At 41.6% G+C, this 16,960-nt stretch overlaps 2 protein-coding genes across 3 annotated transcripts; both read right to left on the bottom strand.

Moving 5' to 3' along the window:
• Positions 1–317: 317 nt before the first annotated feature.
• Positions 318–6,378, bottom strand: rrp36 (ribosomal RNA processing 36). 2 transcript variants are annotated; one of them, XM_006638564.3, is made up of 8 exons: positions 6,276–6,378; positions 5,041–5,449; positions 3,553–3,688; positions 3,164–3,230; positions 2,739–2,843; positions 2,233–2,307; positions 1,830–1,947; positions 318–1,120 (listed from the first exon to the last, which is right to left on the bottom strand). In XM_006638564.3, the coding sequence occupies exons 2-8, from the start codon at positions 5,441–5,443 to the stop codon at positions 969–971; spliced, it is 1,056 nt and encodes a 351-aa protein (XP_006638627.2). In that variant the 5' UTR covers positions 5,444–5,449; positions 6,276–6,378; the 3' UTR covers positions 318–968. The 2 variants fall into 2 exon arrangements, with proteins under 2 accessions (XP_006638627.2, XP_015218057.2); XM_015362571.2 differs by having other exon boundaries at positions 6,298–6,376.
• A 666-nt stretch (positions 6,379–7,044) lies between these two features.
• On the bottom strand, positions 7,045–15,480 carry npas4l (neuronal PAS domain protein 4 like). Its single transcript, XM_015362574.2, has 10 exons — positions 14,887–15,480; positions 14,383–14,528; positions 13,026–13,189; positions 12,768–12,913; positions 12,150–12,249; positions 11,379–11,619; positions 10,856–10,965; positions 10,455–10,590; positions 8,808–10,108; positions 7,045–8,308 (listed from the first exon to the last, which is right to left on the bottom strand). Exons 2-10 carry the CDS (start codon positions 14,505–14,507, stop codon positions 8,280–8,282), a joined length of 2,352 nt encoding a protein of 783 aa, XP_015218060.2. The 5' UTR covers positions 14,508–14,528; positions 14,887–15,480; the 3' UTR covers positions 7,045–8,279.
• Positions 15,481–16,960: the final 1,480 nt, after the last annotated feature.

The raw sequence follows: 16,960 nt of genomic DNA, 5'->3' as shown, positions 1-16,960 counted from the left end.
CTCAATCTCATGTCTGATCTAAACACAGTGATTTATTTTGTAGTCATTTATACTGCACAGGAATGCTAATCAATGCAATGACAGTTTCATACTCTGAATGGGTTCCACTAATGCAGTAAAATAAACACTGTATTAAGAGGATGATGTTTAAGTACTCCTCCAGCACAACTGGGTCAGTGTATATTTGTGTATTAAGTACTGTACATTCACTGCTCTAACACAGTACACAAAAAAGTACCATCATCCCGTGTGGCACATTTTTTTTCAATTCCAATTTGAATTCATGTTTGAAATAATAACATTCATAAATACAATCATGACCACACATTAAGCATTTATTTTGAATCAATTGATTTATAAATTTAAAATCCAGTTTTAGAAATACAAAAGTTGACAGTAGTACACTGATTCTCCAAGCTATTTCAAAGATTCAGCATCACACTTTAACAGTACAAAAACGTGTAATAAAAAGAACAATATGTAATGGTACAAAAAAGGTCTTTGGTGATCCAAATTAAATCCTCACTATTACAATGACTGTCACTGTTACTTTAAGCAGGACTATAGTCTGGTGTTTCTTGTATATCCTTGTTGGTGGCACCACTAATTGGTCATTGGTTTCCGATAGACACAGGTGGGAATGGCAATGTATCACTCTCGCAATCCGTTTTTTCCCGTTTCACAAAGGTCCAGGGAGCTGCAGTACATTGTGTGGAGCACACCTGTGTGAGCACAGATCTGAAACTCTAAAATCGGTACAGGGATGGTATCAATTACAAATCCCATTCAACTCGCTAAGAGCAGAAAGCAAATTTAATATTTCCTAAATGGAAAAACTGAGACCAAGCAGCCACTGATCAAGAATGTGGCTGGCGCAAAACCCAGCAGACAAGACAGGTTCACAAGGGAGGACTATCTCTAACTGCAAGGCCCTCAATAGAGACCAATCAAATCGGAAATCAGCCTCGTTAATAGCTTGCGTGGGGTTTCTGTTGAAATGGCAGTTTTTTCCGATCCTTGATGGCATTCCTCTTCCTCTTCTTACTCAGGAAGCTCTCCAGCTTGCCACTCTTTTTCAGCTCGTTGTATTTCTCTGCCAGCTCCAGCTTACGTATGCCAGCTGTGAAAAGGGAAGTTGAAATTGTGAGAAAAGAAAAACAGGTGTTACCCACATCGGGCATCCCGTGAAAGAACAGCGCTGTGCTTGGCAATACCAGAGCAGTATCTTTCAGAACTTACACATGCTTATGAAAAGGGCAGCAAACTTCCATTTTAAATAGGACCAAACACCATCAGGAGCAAAGATAGATCTGAGCCTTCCTAGTAGCATGAGGCTCTATCACATAGTTAATTTGCTGAGCAATGGCGGCCTCTTGTGTGCATTTCGCAAACCACCCTTCACTCCAGTGCTGGTACAAAGGTCATACAGGAGCAAGAATTATACATCCATCTATTTTCAAATATTGAACCTTTTTCGAACTGATGCAGGGTTGCAGAAGAGCCAGAGCCTATCCCAGCAAGCACCCGGCACAAGGCAGGATATAGCCTGGAAAGGACACACCCTCACACCAGGGTCAATTTTCCCAGAAGCCTTTAACTAACTTCAGTATGTCTTCGGACAGTGGTGGGAAACTGGAGCACCCAGAGGAACCCCACATGAACACTGGGAGAACATGCAAACTCGACAAATGTTGCACCTAAGGAACTGAATAGAGCCCCAGCTCTGCGAGGCACCAATGGTAACCATTGTACCACTGTGCCGCCCATGAGTACCATTAATATAAAAGGGAAAATTGTCCTAAATGTTTTTTTTAAATATAATAGCATACATTTCTTCAGGAAGAAGGGCCTCTTGCCCTGTTGCACGAGCTCCCTCTGCTTCCGCTTGAATTCCAGTTCCCTCTCTCTCTGAATCTGCTTCCTCTTCTGTGCCTCCTCTTGATTAACCTGCAAAGAATCAACCAAAGTGATTTTCTAAGTCATTTGTGCTGTAGATCCTATTTTGGATCATGTGCCGGAAAAAACAGATCCTGGGTTTCTCTGTAAAAAAAACTAAAGAAAGAAGTTTAAAAAAAGTCTTCTGAATGACTCAGTTATTCTACCCTCTCAAAAAGTTAACTAACTCTCTGGAGCTCAGATTTACAACCGCAATACAATCTCAGCATCTGGGAACCATTAAAAAGAAAACAGGAGGGAGGATGTAAACGTGAATGACTGATAAGAAGAACCTACCATTCTCTTTAATAGCAGCTGCAGTCTCTCTTTTTTCTTTGGCTCTTTAACTTTCTTCAGCTTTTTCTGGATCAGCTAAAATGCAATTAGAAAGTGTTAAAAAGTAGTCTGTTAACACTGAAAACCTTTACTTACAGAGCTGACATTCTACATGGGTAATACATTCTTCCTACACCATCATACACTCTTAAACACCTAGTGAATTACCTGTAACAAACTGCTACACAATTCCTAGAGATATAGACACATCAGAATTACCTTTTAAGAAGAAAATGTATTCCTAGCTGTTCAAATTAGTTTTTTTCTGCTTATTGCTATGCCAAGTACTTTTCCGCAATGTAAAGAAAGTCATCTATAACACCGTGTCTAATATGGCTGTTCTGAGCATTCAATTTTAAAAGCATTCACTACTATTTTCAAACAAACACATTATAACAATGAGTTCTAATTGCATTTTATGACAATGACAACAGCAAATAAGCCTTAATTTCTAAAGATGATCATACCTCTTTTTCTTTTTTCTTAATGTCTCCTATGAACTTGTGAGTCTTTTCAAATACCTCCGGGTTGTACTCTCCTGACAAATCATCAAAACGAGGATCTCTGAATACCTGGAAAAATAAATCGTAGTTACTTGCAACATATATTCCAAAACCAGAACATGCCCCCCAAACTCACAGGTTAAAAAAAGAAAAAATACAGAAGGAGAAATGTTTGATTTTTCATGCATTTTAAGATGATACTCATTGAAAGGACACCAGCAAATAACTATACAGGGTGGGAAAGCAGTATTTCCTCTTGGGAAAAGGGAAATCTATTCGGTAAAATTTTAAAGGACAAATAACAGTGGCAGTCAATTGACACTACGACACAATGACTTCACACACAGCTCAATTCTGAAATTTCCTACAAGGAGGGTTTTTTTTTTTACCGGTTTTTTGACTGGCACCACCCGCCTGAGAAAAGGAACAGGCTGCTTGGCTGATATCTCCATGGGCCTGACAAGAAAGAAAGAAGAAACTGCAATCTTTCTAAAAATGGATAAAGCAAAGCTGGCTTGGTTATCGGGGAGAATGCTGGGAGGACCTGCCTTGATTAGGAGCCTTCCGTGATTCCACACAGAAGGATTTCATAATCGCTCTGCTGCAAATGAACCTCCCAATAATCGCAAGATAAAGACTGCTCTACCCAAAATAAATGAATAAACAGCTCCCCAATGCTCCTCCTTCATGAGAAGCTTTTTGAAAAACCCTACATTCCCCACTAATTTCACAACCCTTCCCAGAACAGTAAAAACCAGAAGGAAAAAGATTCTTTTACCTGTTCTTGTTCAGGCGCTTCATTCCTTTCTCCGATGAAGACTTTCTTTTTGACCCGTAAGCCACTTCATTGTAGATTTTAGTTCCAACCTTATTCTGCAGCTGCATTATCTCCTCAAAGGACATTGCGGAAAGTTCTGTACCAAGGAGGAAAAGAAATCTATTAATTGCCATCTTTCAGCAGAACAACAATACACCACACTCCACATCCAACGCATTCTCTTTTAGCGCAGTATCTGAAACATCCCCTTTATGCACTTTCAACAGCTGGTTTGACCATCCTTTGGTAACAGTGCATTTCTCCTGGGTTTGGTGATAAAGATTAGTTAAGCTCTTCATACGTATGGCTTGCCGGTTTCACCACCGTGAAAAAAAAAAAGATATTGTCCACATTTTTTTATTTTTGACACTGAAATGCAACAGGTAATTTTGTTTTGTTTGTGCAGCTTTAGAAAATCATGTCGAAACTAATAACCACGCTCACTGGCCATGTAGCTTTTAAAGGGAGACCGACTCCTGTGGATGAAAAAGGAGAGCAGGAGATCCAATATAAGGACCTTAACTGATCACAAACTCTTGCGAGGCTTACTGGGAATGCCTAAAATCAATTTAAATATATTTATTGCCATTCTGATAACGACACACATTTCACCTGGAATGTTTAGCTTTTTCTTATTAAAACATGGCTAAAGATGTTTGTATAGTTTTATGCAAGAGCTAGGGTTTGCATGTTCTTTTCTTTTGCTCACGAAGCATTTAGTAATCAAAACTGCTCTTGCAATTCTCAAGGACTGCAGCTGCCCTGTTGTCTGGGTTATTGCATTAAGAAGGAAAATGGATCAAGAGCAGCACTTTTTTTTCTCTGGCCTTGGGATGAGATTAGGTTTAAAGTTCCATTTTAGTGATAATGCTGCCAGGCAAGACTAAACCGCTGCTATTGTTTTGACAAGTGAGACACTAACACCTTTCCTAATCTCCCTGCAGACAGGTTTTCTTCCACTGCAATGGTAAACATACCGAACAACACAAAAAAAAACTGACTGCCAAGACATTTCTACCAGCTGACTTTAATCTTTAATTAAAAAAAATTATCCTAATAGAGTTTCCTGTGCCATCTCATTACAATTCAGAAGTAACCTTCAATCGCATGGATACTGGAATATCAACAACACACTTGCCTGCCTGCATGCAATTTTACAGATATGTTAATACATTTAGATTAAAAAGATAACCCCTGGTGAGAATTATGGAAAGACCAAGCTATTTAATAGCCATTTTTGGGATTTTTTTATATAATATTAAAAAACATAATTATATAATTTGTATAATTAACAGGTAATTCAAACAAATTTTGAACCTGGATACCCGTTTATACAGCAGGGCCTTAACTGGAGCAAAGAGACTGAAGTATTTTGCTCCCCACTTGGGATTCGAACCCAGGACCCTCCGGTCCCCATCCACCACTCCAAGCTGCTGCCAAATACTATACCTCTCTGGATTTCTTCTCTAGTTTCCATTTTCCCACCAGTGTTTTTTAATTTTCCCAGGCCAGGCTGCTGATCCCCCGAGTCTCCATCTTCAGTATCGCAGTCGGACTCCTCGGACCCGTCGCTGGCGTCGCTCTCCCCGGTGTCTTCGCCTCCCTCGCCGCCGCACCTCGAGTCCTCCTCTGCCCCGGAGTCTTCCCTCTCTCTTGCCTCGCTGGAGTCCGGGGCTCCCTGGGGTCCCGGCGCCGCGAAGCGCTTTCTGATCAGAGAGAAGTTCCTCTCCAGCTCCTCCTGATCCGAGTCCTCGCTCTCGGAGCCCCCGGCTTTCTGCTCCAGACCCCGGCGCACCGGCGCTGCCTCCCGGCCTTTACCTTTCCGAATCCCCCCCTTGGCCTTCGATGCCATCGTGAGCTGAAAGGAGAAAAAAAAACTAATCCAGACACCGAGCAGCTGCTTTACGTCAACCTACTGTACTTTCACTCTCTTGCAGTCTTTAGCAGAAAATAGCAAATGCATGCAGCTCGTACACAATGCAAAATTAAAAATTACAGCGTTCTGCGCAAAAAAATGCAGTAACAGCAACCTAATAATACGCATTTTAGCAGAACTTTTTGTCAGATTCCCCACAATACGCAAATAATAACTACAGCAGTGTAGTGTATGACTGTACTGTATGTTCCGTATATACAGTATAAGACTTGTAATTTTCCAAACTTAACCGAGGCTGTCACTACCGGGAGGTACAATAGTCATTTCTCAGTAATTTCTAACACCGATAAAGGTCTACACTAAAAGGTAAACACAATAATACACTATAAACACTATAATAATAAAGACACTGTAATGCTTTTCTGTACTATTCTGCATTCTTCACTGTAAAACTGGAGTGAAATATTTCCGAGAATATCCGGAAAATATTGAGAGAGAAACCGGTGAACTATAAACAACATTGCGCAAAACAAGAAATTCTGATTTCTGATTTAAAATCTTTTATTATTACTACATCCGCAGGGAACCGCAGAGTAAATCTTGTGTTAAGCTGAGGCTCATGAGCTGCTTTCCGGGATGGCAAACTCACTCCAGTCCCCGGCTCGACTGAGGCCTTTTGTTTACACACACATACAACATGAGCTCAACATCATCGAGTTCCCCGCGAAGCGGATTGACGCTTCGTAACAGAAACTCCGCGTTTTCCTTCTGTTCACCAAAGACACAACATTAAAAGACAGATGCTTACTTTAATAAACACGCCGGACAACCTCAGAAACTCATCCCTCGCTGTGCACGTGGATGCCCCGCTTCAATCCACTTCTATCACCAACGTGCTGAGACGGAGGCGGTGATACAGCGGCCTGGCTGCAGGGGGCGCTGTTGTTTATAAGACTGTGCAGTAGTTTGGCGCTGTCTAGTGCTGAAAGTGAGCAAGTAGAGAAGATAATTTTGTAGAACAAGGGACCTGCCAATGAGTGCTTGCGTTAGACAGTCTAAAAACTATTTGAATCATAATGTAATTTACTGTGTCATTATATGAAACAGAAGTGAGCTGCAGTGTTACACAGTGGCTAGCAGTGCTGCCTCACAGCCCTGAGGCCTTCGGTTCAATTCAAGACCTGGGGTGCCGTCTTGTGAGGAGTTTGTAGGTTCTCCCCCTGTTCGTGTGGGTTTCTGCTGGGGGCTCCAGTTTCATCTTTCAGTCCAAAAATATACCAGTAGGTTAATTGGCTTCTGTGAAGTTTGGCCCTGGTGTGAGTATGTGCCCTACAATGGGCTGGTGTCCTGTCCAGGGTGTATCCTGCCTTGCTTGCTGGGATAGACTCTGGCTCCCCCATGACCCTGAATTGGAAGATTTATAACTGTTTGCAATACCACAGTATGTAAAATCTGGCTTGTCTATATGTTGTCAGTCATGGCAGACACTTGTATGCATGGGCAAATCAAACAACAAATGTGGAACAAATATTTGACTGAGCTTAAAATCCATCCCCATTCAAAACTAGTGCATTCAGTCAGTTTAGATCTTTCACTTTATTTGCAATACAAAAATACAAAATAAAATCCTAAAATATTTTTTTCAGATTTACACATATGTTACATTTTGGCACAAAATAAATGTACTTTTTAGCTACAAGAAAGGATAACTTCATTAATATTGCCAGAGGAGCAAGACTAATTTGTCAATGGCAAAACAGCCATGAGTTTAAATAATTACATCTCAGTATCATGTTGCACAACACTTTTAATATGCTTTGTAATACAGCTGGTGTTTCTCTAACACAAATTCTTTTTAAAAGGCACACATCTCCAAGTATGTTCACAATACTTAACTCTGAACATTAAGTTCTGTACTAATTCAGAAGCACTGGGCTCACATTTGTAGAAGCTTACCAGCCAATCAGACTGGTATAATACACAATGTTCTATAAGAAGCTCCTGTACTGGTTTTAATGTGCCACACAGAGGTACATACAGAGGTAGTTCAGTTTAAGTCGAGGTAAACAAGTTTTTTTGTTGTTTTTACTTGTTGTTTTTTTAATGAAGCCCTTCAACTTCTCATTCTGTAGTGAATATTCATTCACTTGAGGCCAGAAACATCGCGTCTACAAGTTTGGAAGGGTAAGAACCAGTACAGTTTCCTTAACAGGAAATGTTAAAGGATGGTTTTGCATTCTTGTTTCATATTGGTGATTGACTGTTTAATACTGCAGATGGGCTTTTCTTTTCTCACTGCCTTTATCATTTTCCTCAAATCTGCACATGTAATTAAGTGCTCAGGAGTAGTTATGCATACAGCAATATAGCAAGACTCTCAGTAACTGGTGTTGTGTACAATGAGATTTGTGGTTTGTGGTTTTGCAAATTATTGTTTTAACATAGTACCATATGTTTGTAGAGCACTATAAGCAATACTAGTGCAGCACAGTGAACAATCAACCATCTAAAAAATAATACTTAATGCTCATACAAATTTGGCTACGCCTACTAGTTTGGTCCATCAAATATACATTTTAACAATCTTTAAATTAAATGACGTTCCATTTTTGGAAAATGTCATTGTTTTTTTGAAGTAACAATTGCTTTTTGAGGCACTGGACCCCTCTGTTGATACAGTCTTTTGGACACAAGACAAAGAAAGTCCCCATAACAAATGCCTTCAAGTTCTTTGTTGAATCCAGTGAAGAAGCTTCAGGTTGTCATGACAATATGCCATACAAGGTGAAGTACAGTAAGTCACAGACTTATTTCAGTACATGGATTCTTCAACAAGTCCATCTGAAATGAATCAAGAGAAAAGAAAGAACAACATGAATACTGAGCTATGGCAGACAGCAATACAAGTTTGAAGAATAAGCTTTTACGTAACCGTAAGTAACATCATTTGCAATGTGGCTGCAGTTAAGTTAAAAAAAAAACTCCAGAAAGTTTCTGTTTAATTTTTGAATGTGGAATTTTAACCACATCTAGAAAAGAGTGATCTGAAAACAGCCTTGCTTCAGAGCTTCTGGGTGTTTACTCCCACCACAACACACTGCCGTTAGGCATAAAGAGGCATAAACCCATAAAGAGGTTGTTTTTGTTTAAATTCTGCAAGGATTATTACCATTCGTGTGAGATTTTTAAATGCACTTAAGGATATTTTACGTGATTCAGATTATCCCTTGAAAATGGCGAGAGAACAAAACAAAGTATGTTGATCTGGAGATAAATGCATGGTTACAGCTAGTGCTTTTACTGGTGGTGTGCTGATGGTGTCATATGAATTAAAATTTACCTTGCTGGAGGCTATTGTGCAGATATTCATTGAGTTGATACAACTCATTGGCATATCCGTTACAAGAAGACCTCCGGATGCAGGTGTCTAGCGCTGGATGAACTGTGGAGAGCTGATCCAGGGGCAGGTTGTCTTCAAGTGCAACATGTGGAAAAGATGATGTCTCCGATGAATTACTGTGCAGGAGGTCCTGACTCCCCTCCAGTGCGCAGGCAGAGTCTGAACAAGAGGGCTGAGATTCGGCACATCTGTCAGAGGTAGGGCTGCAGTGAGGAAGGCAGTCTTTTGCCTGAACCACGTCCAGCTCCTTTAAGATGCCGTAGATGACCTCTTCACTCAAGACGGCCTCTGATTCAGAAGGGCGCAGAGCGCTCAGAACGTGGTCCACGGACTGGCGCGTATCAAAGCTGCTGGCAAGCGAAGAGATTTGCCTGGCCAGGATGCTGATTTCGGCCTGTTCCTTCTCGCTGTAATGAAAGCTGCTCTCCGAGGTGGGTGAAGCGTCGGGAGTCGGCAGGCTTGTGGGAAGGCCGGCGCTACTGACAGAGCCATGAGGCACAAGGTAAGGGGGCACTCCAGCTGGGAGGCTTTCAGGAATGCCGAAGTCGTCCGGGTGAAAACTGCAGTCTGACACACCTCCACAGACATCTTCAAGCTGCAGGCAATCGGGCACCAGGTGCACATCGCTGGAGCAGCTCGAGAGATCGTGGGGAGGGGAACCCGGAAGCTGTGGCGACATCGCCCACGCCACCCCAAAGCTGTTGATGCCGATGGCAGCGTCCGCAATGCCTGGGAGAGCCTCTGCCGCCGCGTGGGGGCTGGGCAGTGCAGAAAGGACGCTGTAGGGCAGGGACTCTGCTGTGGGTGACTGCAGGCTCTCTGGGAAGCTGTAGCTTTCCAAGAGGAAGTCAGAAATGGTAAAGGCTGAGGAGCTAGCTTCCTCTTGAAGGATAGGAGAGCCTTGGAAATCTGGGCTGTAAGGAGGGGTGGAAGGTAATTCAAGACAGTCACTCAACACGGGTGGAGGGCTGCCTCCACTAGGCTGGTTATTTAAAGTAGAATAATACAGGGAAATGCTGGGCTCTGAAATCCTGCTTGTTTTGATCCTTGGCTCTTCGGTCGGGTTGCCTTCATTCATCTGTCTCTTTAGGTTCTGCGCCGGGCTGTCAGTGAAGCTCTGACTGGTGTCTGATGCTTCAGGGCTGATCTGATAGTGATTTGAGGATCTGTGGCTGGAGGTTCTTGATCTGCAGTTGACATGAGCGTGGATTTGTTCACTAAGGAAAGTGGCTTCCGTTTCACTGTAAATGAGATAAAGTACATGTATATTAATTCTTTTTTAGGGATGAATTTATACAATTGTAATGTGCCTAAGAATAGAGAATGTGCCATCTGTAGTGCTCAAGTTTTGCTGGTGTGGGATTCTAGTGGCATCTGCTGGTTCAGGTTGAAGGTGCACCAAAACAAAAACTCGCATATTAGAAGCGAAAAGCACATAATGCAACATGAACACTAACCACAAATTTATGGCATAAATGTCTGCAAGATAATAGAAAGCACCTCTGTGTTTTTCGCTATGCCTCTGAAAAATGGGTCAATACTTCAAGAAAATCTCAGAAATCAACTAAATTACATTATTTGTGGTACCTGATAATGTAGTTAGTGCAAGACACTGACTGACTCCGAGAATCCTTGACAGCCACAATATAGAAGCAGGTCCAAGAGAGATTCTTGCATTGCATTCTCAGAACCATTTCCACAGGCATGTCATCATCTGCCTTCACTGTAAACCATGGAGAGGAAGAAAGTTAACAAATATCTGCTGCTTTAGAATAAATTTGTCAGAGAGTCAGGAAAGAGTGGAAAGTTCTGTTTGTTTAGAATTATTTTGTTTATTTTTGTTTTCATTCTTGCCCTTAAAATTGGAAGAACCTTCTAAGTAAATAATAGATTTTTAGGAATGATGAGGATCTACTTTACACGTAAAAACAAATCCCGTTTTTCACAATACTCCAGAAATAATGCTCATACTGTAAGTAAAGACTTACACAAAATCTTGTGCTGAGCGGCGGCGAAGGCAAGATCATCAGGATGGAGCAGACTGTACCACGGTTGACGGATCATTTCCTTGTTCGAATAACCCAGATGGAGCACCACACTAGCAAGAAAGTAAGAGTTGAAAACCATGCTCCCACTTTGGCTTAACTGAACAGTAAAGCATCTTAAAAACGCTGAAGAAAACTGAATCATAAAAACCATGAGAGAGGCTGCACATTGTTCTTATTGAGAAGAAGAACAGCAATGATTGTTTTATTGTCATCATAATGGCAGATTTAAAAAACTTTGCTGCCTCCGCCTTTTTGCTGACTCACAAAACTTCAAGAAACAAAGTCGATTTTCAGCACCAGTGTCAGTGTGCTGTGAATGTGCTGCTTTCCTTCACACCAATATACTGACAGCCACACTCGGCAGATTTTGCTGTTATGAATGACAAAGGTGCTACTCCAAAATGCCAATTTTTGTTTCCTTATTCAGAATCCCAGGATGGCTTTTATGTCTTTCGGCTCTCACCTGTCAGGGACCTCAGTGAACGCCATGTCGAGCCCGTGGAGGGACTGGAAATGTGGCACAAAGCAGCAAGCGTCTGTGTCCTGCAGCCAGCTGACAACCGGGGAGCAGAGGGCAATGAAAACCGGGCTCGAGCCCGGGGAGGCGCCCAGCTGAAACCTCCCCCGGACCAGCACGGGGCAGCTTCTCCCGTGTCGGAGGCGAAACGCCCTGGAGGTGTGCATCCGACAAACGAATGCAGTCTCTGGGAGCAGAAGGAGAAAACACACAGAGGGAATGAGACAACCTGCCAACACGAGCTGGATTTCTGTAGTGTAATGAGAGCATGAGTGAGTGATAAAATCAAGGTGGCCTACTGCCCTACTGCCCTAGGCTCTCAGCTCGTCACATGCGAAAGGAACCACAAAGGCGGTAGCAAATGCTTCACAAGTGAACACACCGAGTCATGAGAGTGGACTCTCAGATAAGAAGACATTGTCTTAGAGCAGCAGAACAAAGCCCAGTGGAGAATGATTTTCTCATTAATGTTTATTTAGGAAACATTAATTACCATTAACTATTAATCTGTCACGAATATTATTGAAGTGAATCAGTATTAATTATGTTAATTAATTATTATTGGAATAATAATTATAAAGGGCATTTTTTTCATATTCTGAGTGCATCGGATTTAAAGCCTTGAAACATGAACTGAATGTTTTTAATGAAAGCACAGTTTGCTTTTCTGTACACTGAACTACAACCCCCTCTTTCCCCCTGTAGAAATGCTCTCACCTGTTTCTGATGATGAGCCGGTCTGCAGGTGACTTTTTGCCGTCTCTACATCTGCATTTTCGACTATGTCATAGAAACTGTCTCCTTGAAGTAAATCCACCTAAATAACAAAGAAAAAATAATCTTTTTTGTATTTTCTGACTGGTAATGCACAGAATACCTTAAGCTGTAAGCTGTAACTGAATGTTAAATAAAACAACATCATTAATTTCACACATTCTGAATGCTTGGCCAAACGCAGGCCCTACTGATGCTGGTTGCTAAAGTACAGTATGTTTTTCACAGTAAATAAGTAAATACTGTAAAAGACAATTGAACTAATACTTTTCCAACAAAATTGCCAAAATATATTTTAAAAAATGTAACCAAACATTAAACTCCAAGAGTAACTATTTCTGAAAACAATGTGTAATGTATATAAAATATCAATATATCAATATATTGTTCAGAGATGCACACTCTGACTCGGAAAGGAGTCATGCTGAAAGGTAAAATGGGTTTAAATAAATTTAACTAAATCAAAGCAATGCATCTTAAGAACAGCTTGATGAAGTTCTGTTACCAACATCCAAGAGAATCAAGCCTCTTAAAGTCTTACAGCAGGAGAGAATAACTTACCATCGAGAAACCAAGGAACTTGCTGACATTCTCCGAGATGTAAATCAGTTTTCCCTCACTCGTTGTGGCCACTATAAACCCAGGCAAAGCTTGCAGAAAATCCTCGTATGGGAAAAGGGAGCTCTCTCCAAGTTCACTGTGTAGCTCTGGCATGGATGAAGAAGAAAGAGAATTAACTTGTGCTCAATTTTAAGTTCAGACATTGCCGGCAATGGATAATTGTGGAACTGAAAACAGTGGATAATTGGGTTGGGTTACCTTGGAAGAACACCGATTTCCTTATGTAGGTGCAGATGGCGGACATGGTGTGCAGGTATGACAGGCGATCCTTCTCCTTTTGGGAAATGGGCAGGAGGGCCCGCATATTCCTGATCTCTGCGTTAATGTGGTCTCTCCGGGCCTTGGAGGCTCCCTTGGTGGACCTATAGAGCACCATGACTGAGAAATCAGCACACACAGCATGTAGGAGGGTGAGAACTTATTGCTCGGTCTAGTCAGTCTAGCTCAAGGGAGAACAGCCCGAACAAGTTCCTGCGGTGCACCTCCAGTCCCCTTTCAATCACCTCGTCTGTTTTATCTTGCCGGTACCTTTTTTGTTTAAAAAAAGTAGGAAACCACTTATCTTCAAAAGCTTACTTCTGCTGGGGTTTTTTTAGACTGTGTGAATCGCCTACAGATCCCCCCCCCCCCCCCCTATTTTTATGCAACGCTTTTCTCAGTGAAAGCTAGGAGAACGTGTTTCCATGGAAATTATTCATCTAGGAGTGGGGAGGGAAGCAAAAAAAAAAAAGAAAAGAAAAATGAAAACTGAAGTACTATACCCAGCTGCACAAGTTAATTGTCTGGCCTTTTGAGGGAACCACTACACTTTATAGGCAGTGCACCGAGTGGGTGTCAGAGAAGAGGCTGGACTTATTGTCCGCCTTGATGCCATATAAAGAGGATGTCCTCCAAGCTGGGTATCAGGCGTCACTGGGCAGAGAATGACGCTTTTTTCTGGGGTCTCTCTCTCTCTCTGTCTCTGCCCAATTATGTCCAGGAGATGAGAGCTCTGAATCACAGCATCTCTGTATTTTTAAGTTGGGGCTTTAACAGCAGTTAGTTTCCCCATCTCTCTCATTTTCAACATTGATTACAGCTATTCAAAATGTCAGTGTGGATAACAGCATGAGAGTGCTATTTAGTCACTGAGGGGGAAAGCAATCTGTGAATCATCACCAGCAGTAATCAACGTGCCTGGCTTTGCTTCTGCTGCTGCTGCTCCAGAGTGAGTTTAACTCGTAGCAGCTTATTATACAAGTTGCTTTTCTGTTGTACTTAAAATGCATTTGCCCCATTCATCAAAGGTATCCTACTACAATCCTAACCTGTACGATTGTGTGTGGGAAGCGTGTTTAAAATGCATTGTAGATACAGTTCTATAGAACTAATTACGAAATGAAAGTATTGAATTTGGTCCATCCCTTCATGTTACGAAAAGCGCCTTTTCCCGCAAACCCACGCTGCTCCTACTCGCTGAATGAAAGCAACACAACAACCCCCTCTAGAGGGAGCGCATCGGCGCAGAAATGGCAAGCCAAGCAGTAAAGCACTGCCGTGGAGGGGAGCTACTGACCTGAACCGCTTGAAGCGAAGCCCCGGGGTGATGCTTGCATCCGCGTTAGAGCAGGGCGAGCTGCAGGAGAAAGTCCCGGGTCTGGCACCGAGAGCCTCTTTACAGTACTCGCAGGAAACCGTCATGATTTCCCCTCTTGTGCGACACTAAAACATGGAATCAAAAGTCAGATCCGGGTGTTTATCCTGACCAAAGAGTTGTGCACTCACATTGTACATTTAGGACAAGTTTTTTAAACAAAAGCTTAGCGAATGAAGTTCCAAAAAAAGCTGAAAGCAAACAGCTCAATGATGATTAAAGATAAAAATCTCGACAAAACGAGCATTACAAAATGCCAGAAATGTAATATTAGCAAAAAAAACAAACAAACAGAAAAATGCATGGTTTAAAATATGCTGGGCAAAAGCATTTTCTCTTGTTTTAAAGATCAACACAAAAGGGCAGACACATGCATCACAAATGATTCAAGACTACGCGAGTAGGCGCTGTTGGCAGAGTCCTTACCTTTCTAAGAGATCTATCTCAAAGCAACTGTGCTTTGCCTCCGTCCTCTGCTTCCTTTTATATCCCCGTACAGGGTTAACCTGATATCTTTGTTCTAAACACTGACAGTGTGAAAGAAAAAAAAAACGGGTCAGAAAACGGCTAGTGTTACTTGTTGTGACGCAATAACAAGAGAGGGGATATTTTTAGTAACGCGGACTCTAAAAATAACTCCACTCAGACTGCCCCAGAGGGGGGCAACCACACGGCCAGAGTTGCCAATAAAAGTTGGGTCTGGGCATTTGAGAACGGTGGTACCACAAAACGACTCGATAGCTGTGATTTACCCATTCACTTTTTTCTAATTGCTGACGGTTTATCTGAGTAATGTGTCGTATCGCCTTTCTGATCGGTTCTGTTTTACTGTGTCCCTTTGTTATCTTTTTTTTATTATAAGACTGAAGCACGAACCACAGTACAAGGCGACAAATAAGAATTGACCACAGAATGATCAGTCATAGTAGACCATGTAGAGACAAGCGTCCAAACAGGAGTTGAGACAAGTGATCGCCTCCTCGCGAAAATAAAAGGCTGTTTATTTTTGCAGCGTGGAGATCAACAAAGTTCACGCACGGACTATCCAGAACGGGTCGTGAGCAGGCACACGGGACACAATAATACTCATTGCCGAGGATGGATTCCATTCATTGCCTCCTTAAAATGTTGTCTATTCTCTGTTTCTGCTATCACAACCGAGATTATTTTGCAAGGTTGGCCTACCCAGCATATGGAAACTTTCGTTCATTTTAAGTGACTGGTTCAGTTAGGATGGTTCATGTATTATATGTATTTACCTTTCATTAACACGCCGCTCTTCCAGCCATTACTGGAAAGGCGCTGATTTCTGGCAAGTTTCAAAATAACCTACAGCCTGGGAGACAAAACTGGACAACAGCCTGGACAGGACGCCCCTCTAAGCAGAATCACTGGAGGAAAAACCCCTGGAGAATATGATACCTCCTGACAGAATGACACTCTTCCCCAGTCCAGAACCGAACCCCAGACCCTGGAGCCGTGCCACGCCTTCCTGCCGCTTTCTTCACAAGTCGGTTCGCTCACACCGAATAAAGGTCAATCAGACATGCAGACTTCTCCAGAGGTACCGCACGGTGCTCTCTGTAGTGTAATCTGATTGAGGAGGGGCAGGTTTGTACCCCGTGTATAGAGAAAACCAGTTCAGCTCAGCAGGTGAGTCGAGTCCCTTGCAGTGCGTCGTAAAAAGCAGAAGAGACTTCTAAAAGTAAGATAAGAAATCAAAGCAACTTGCACAAGGCAGCTGAGTAATACATTTAACTTCACACGGACTAGTGATAAAAACATTCCTAGTAGTACGCTGAATGATGCTTGCGTCAAAATAGCGCTCTACGCAGCCTGTCTGGGAAGTGCTTCGCATTCGAAAGTCTCCCTTCACACTTTATGATGATTAGCAGTAGTCATAAGTAGTAACAGTTAACATACTAATAATAATAATAATAATAATAATAATAATAATAATAATAATAATAATAATAAACACAAAATACAGAAATGCTCATTATAAATGAATGGCAGAATCTTTACTACTATACTATTGGTAATGTGCAATATGTGACCGAAAATATACTACTGTACATGTTTAAATGTCCATATTACTTTCTTGGAAGAAACAAAAGCTCATTTGTGTTTAACTTTGCATTCACGTATTTAAATAGAAACTTTGCAACCAGATCTTTAGTTTTGTCGGGGAGCTAACACACACAGCTAAATTGAGTATCTAGTGAGTTATTTGAGCTGGGTTTGATATCTTGTTATCCTCTGGATATCTAAGCAAAAACCCTGCAGATTCACATAATAGAGCATGCACATGCACTTAATACTAAAACAACAATAAAACTAATGCATTCTTAGTTGTATTAGACTAAAAAATAATGCTTTATTCCTACTGATTAACTTCTTTAAAAATATTTTTTAAATCCTTTTTTTCTACACCATAGCAGTCCATCTCCCCTAATCAGTTATAATCTATGAGTCTGTTATAGAAGAGGTGTCTCAGAAT

This window comes from Lepisosteus oculatus, chromosome 17 (assembly GCF_040954835.1).
Source record: "Lepisosteus oculatus isolate fLepOcu1 chromosome 17, fLepOcu1.hap2, whole genome shotgun sequence".
NCBI classification, from domain to species: domain Eukaryota; kingdom Metazoa; phylum Chordata; class Actinopteri; order Semionotiformes; family Lepisosteidae; genus Lepisosteus; species Lepisosteus oculatus.
The sequence above is the reverse complement of the archived record's forward strand: the minus strand, read 5'-3'. Positions and strand labels throughout refer to the sequence as shown.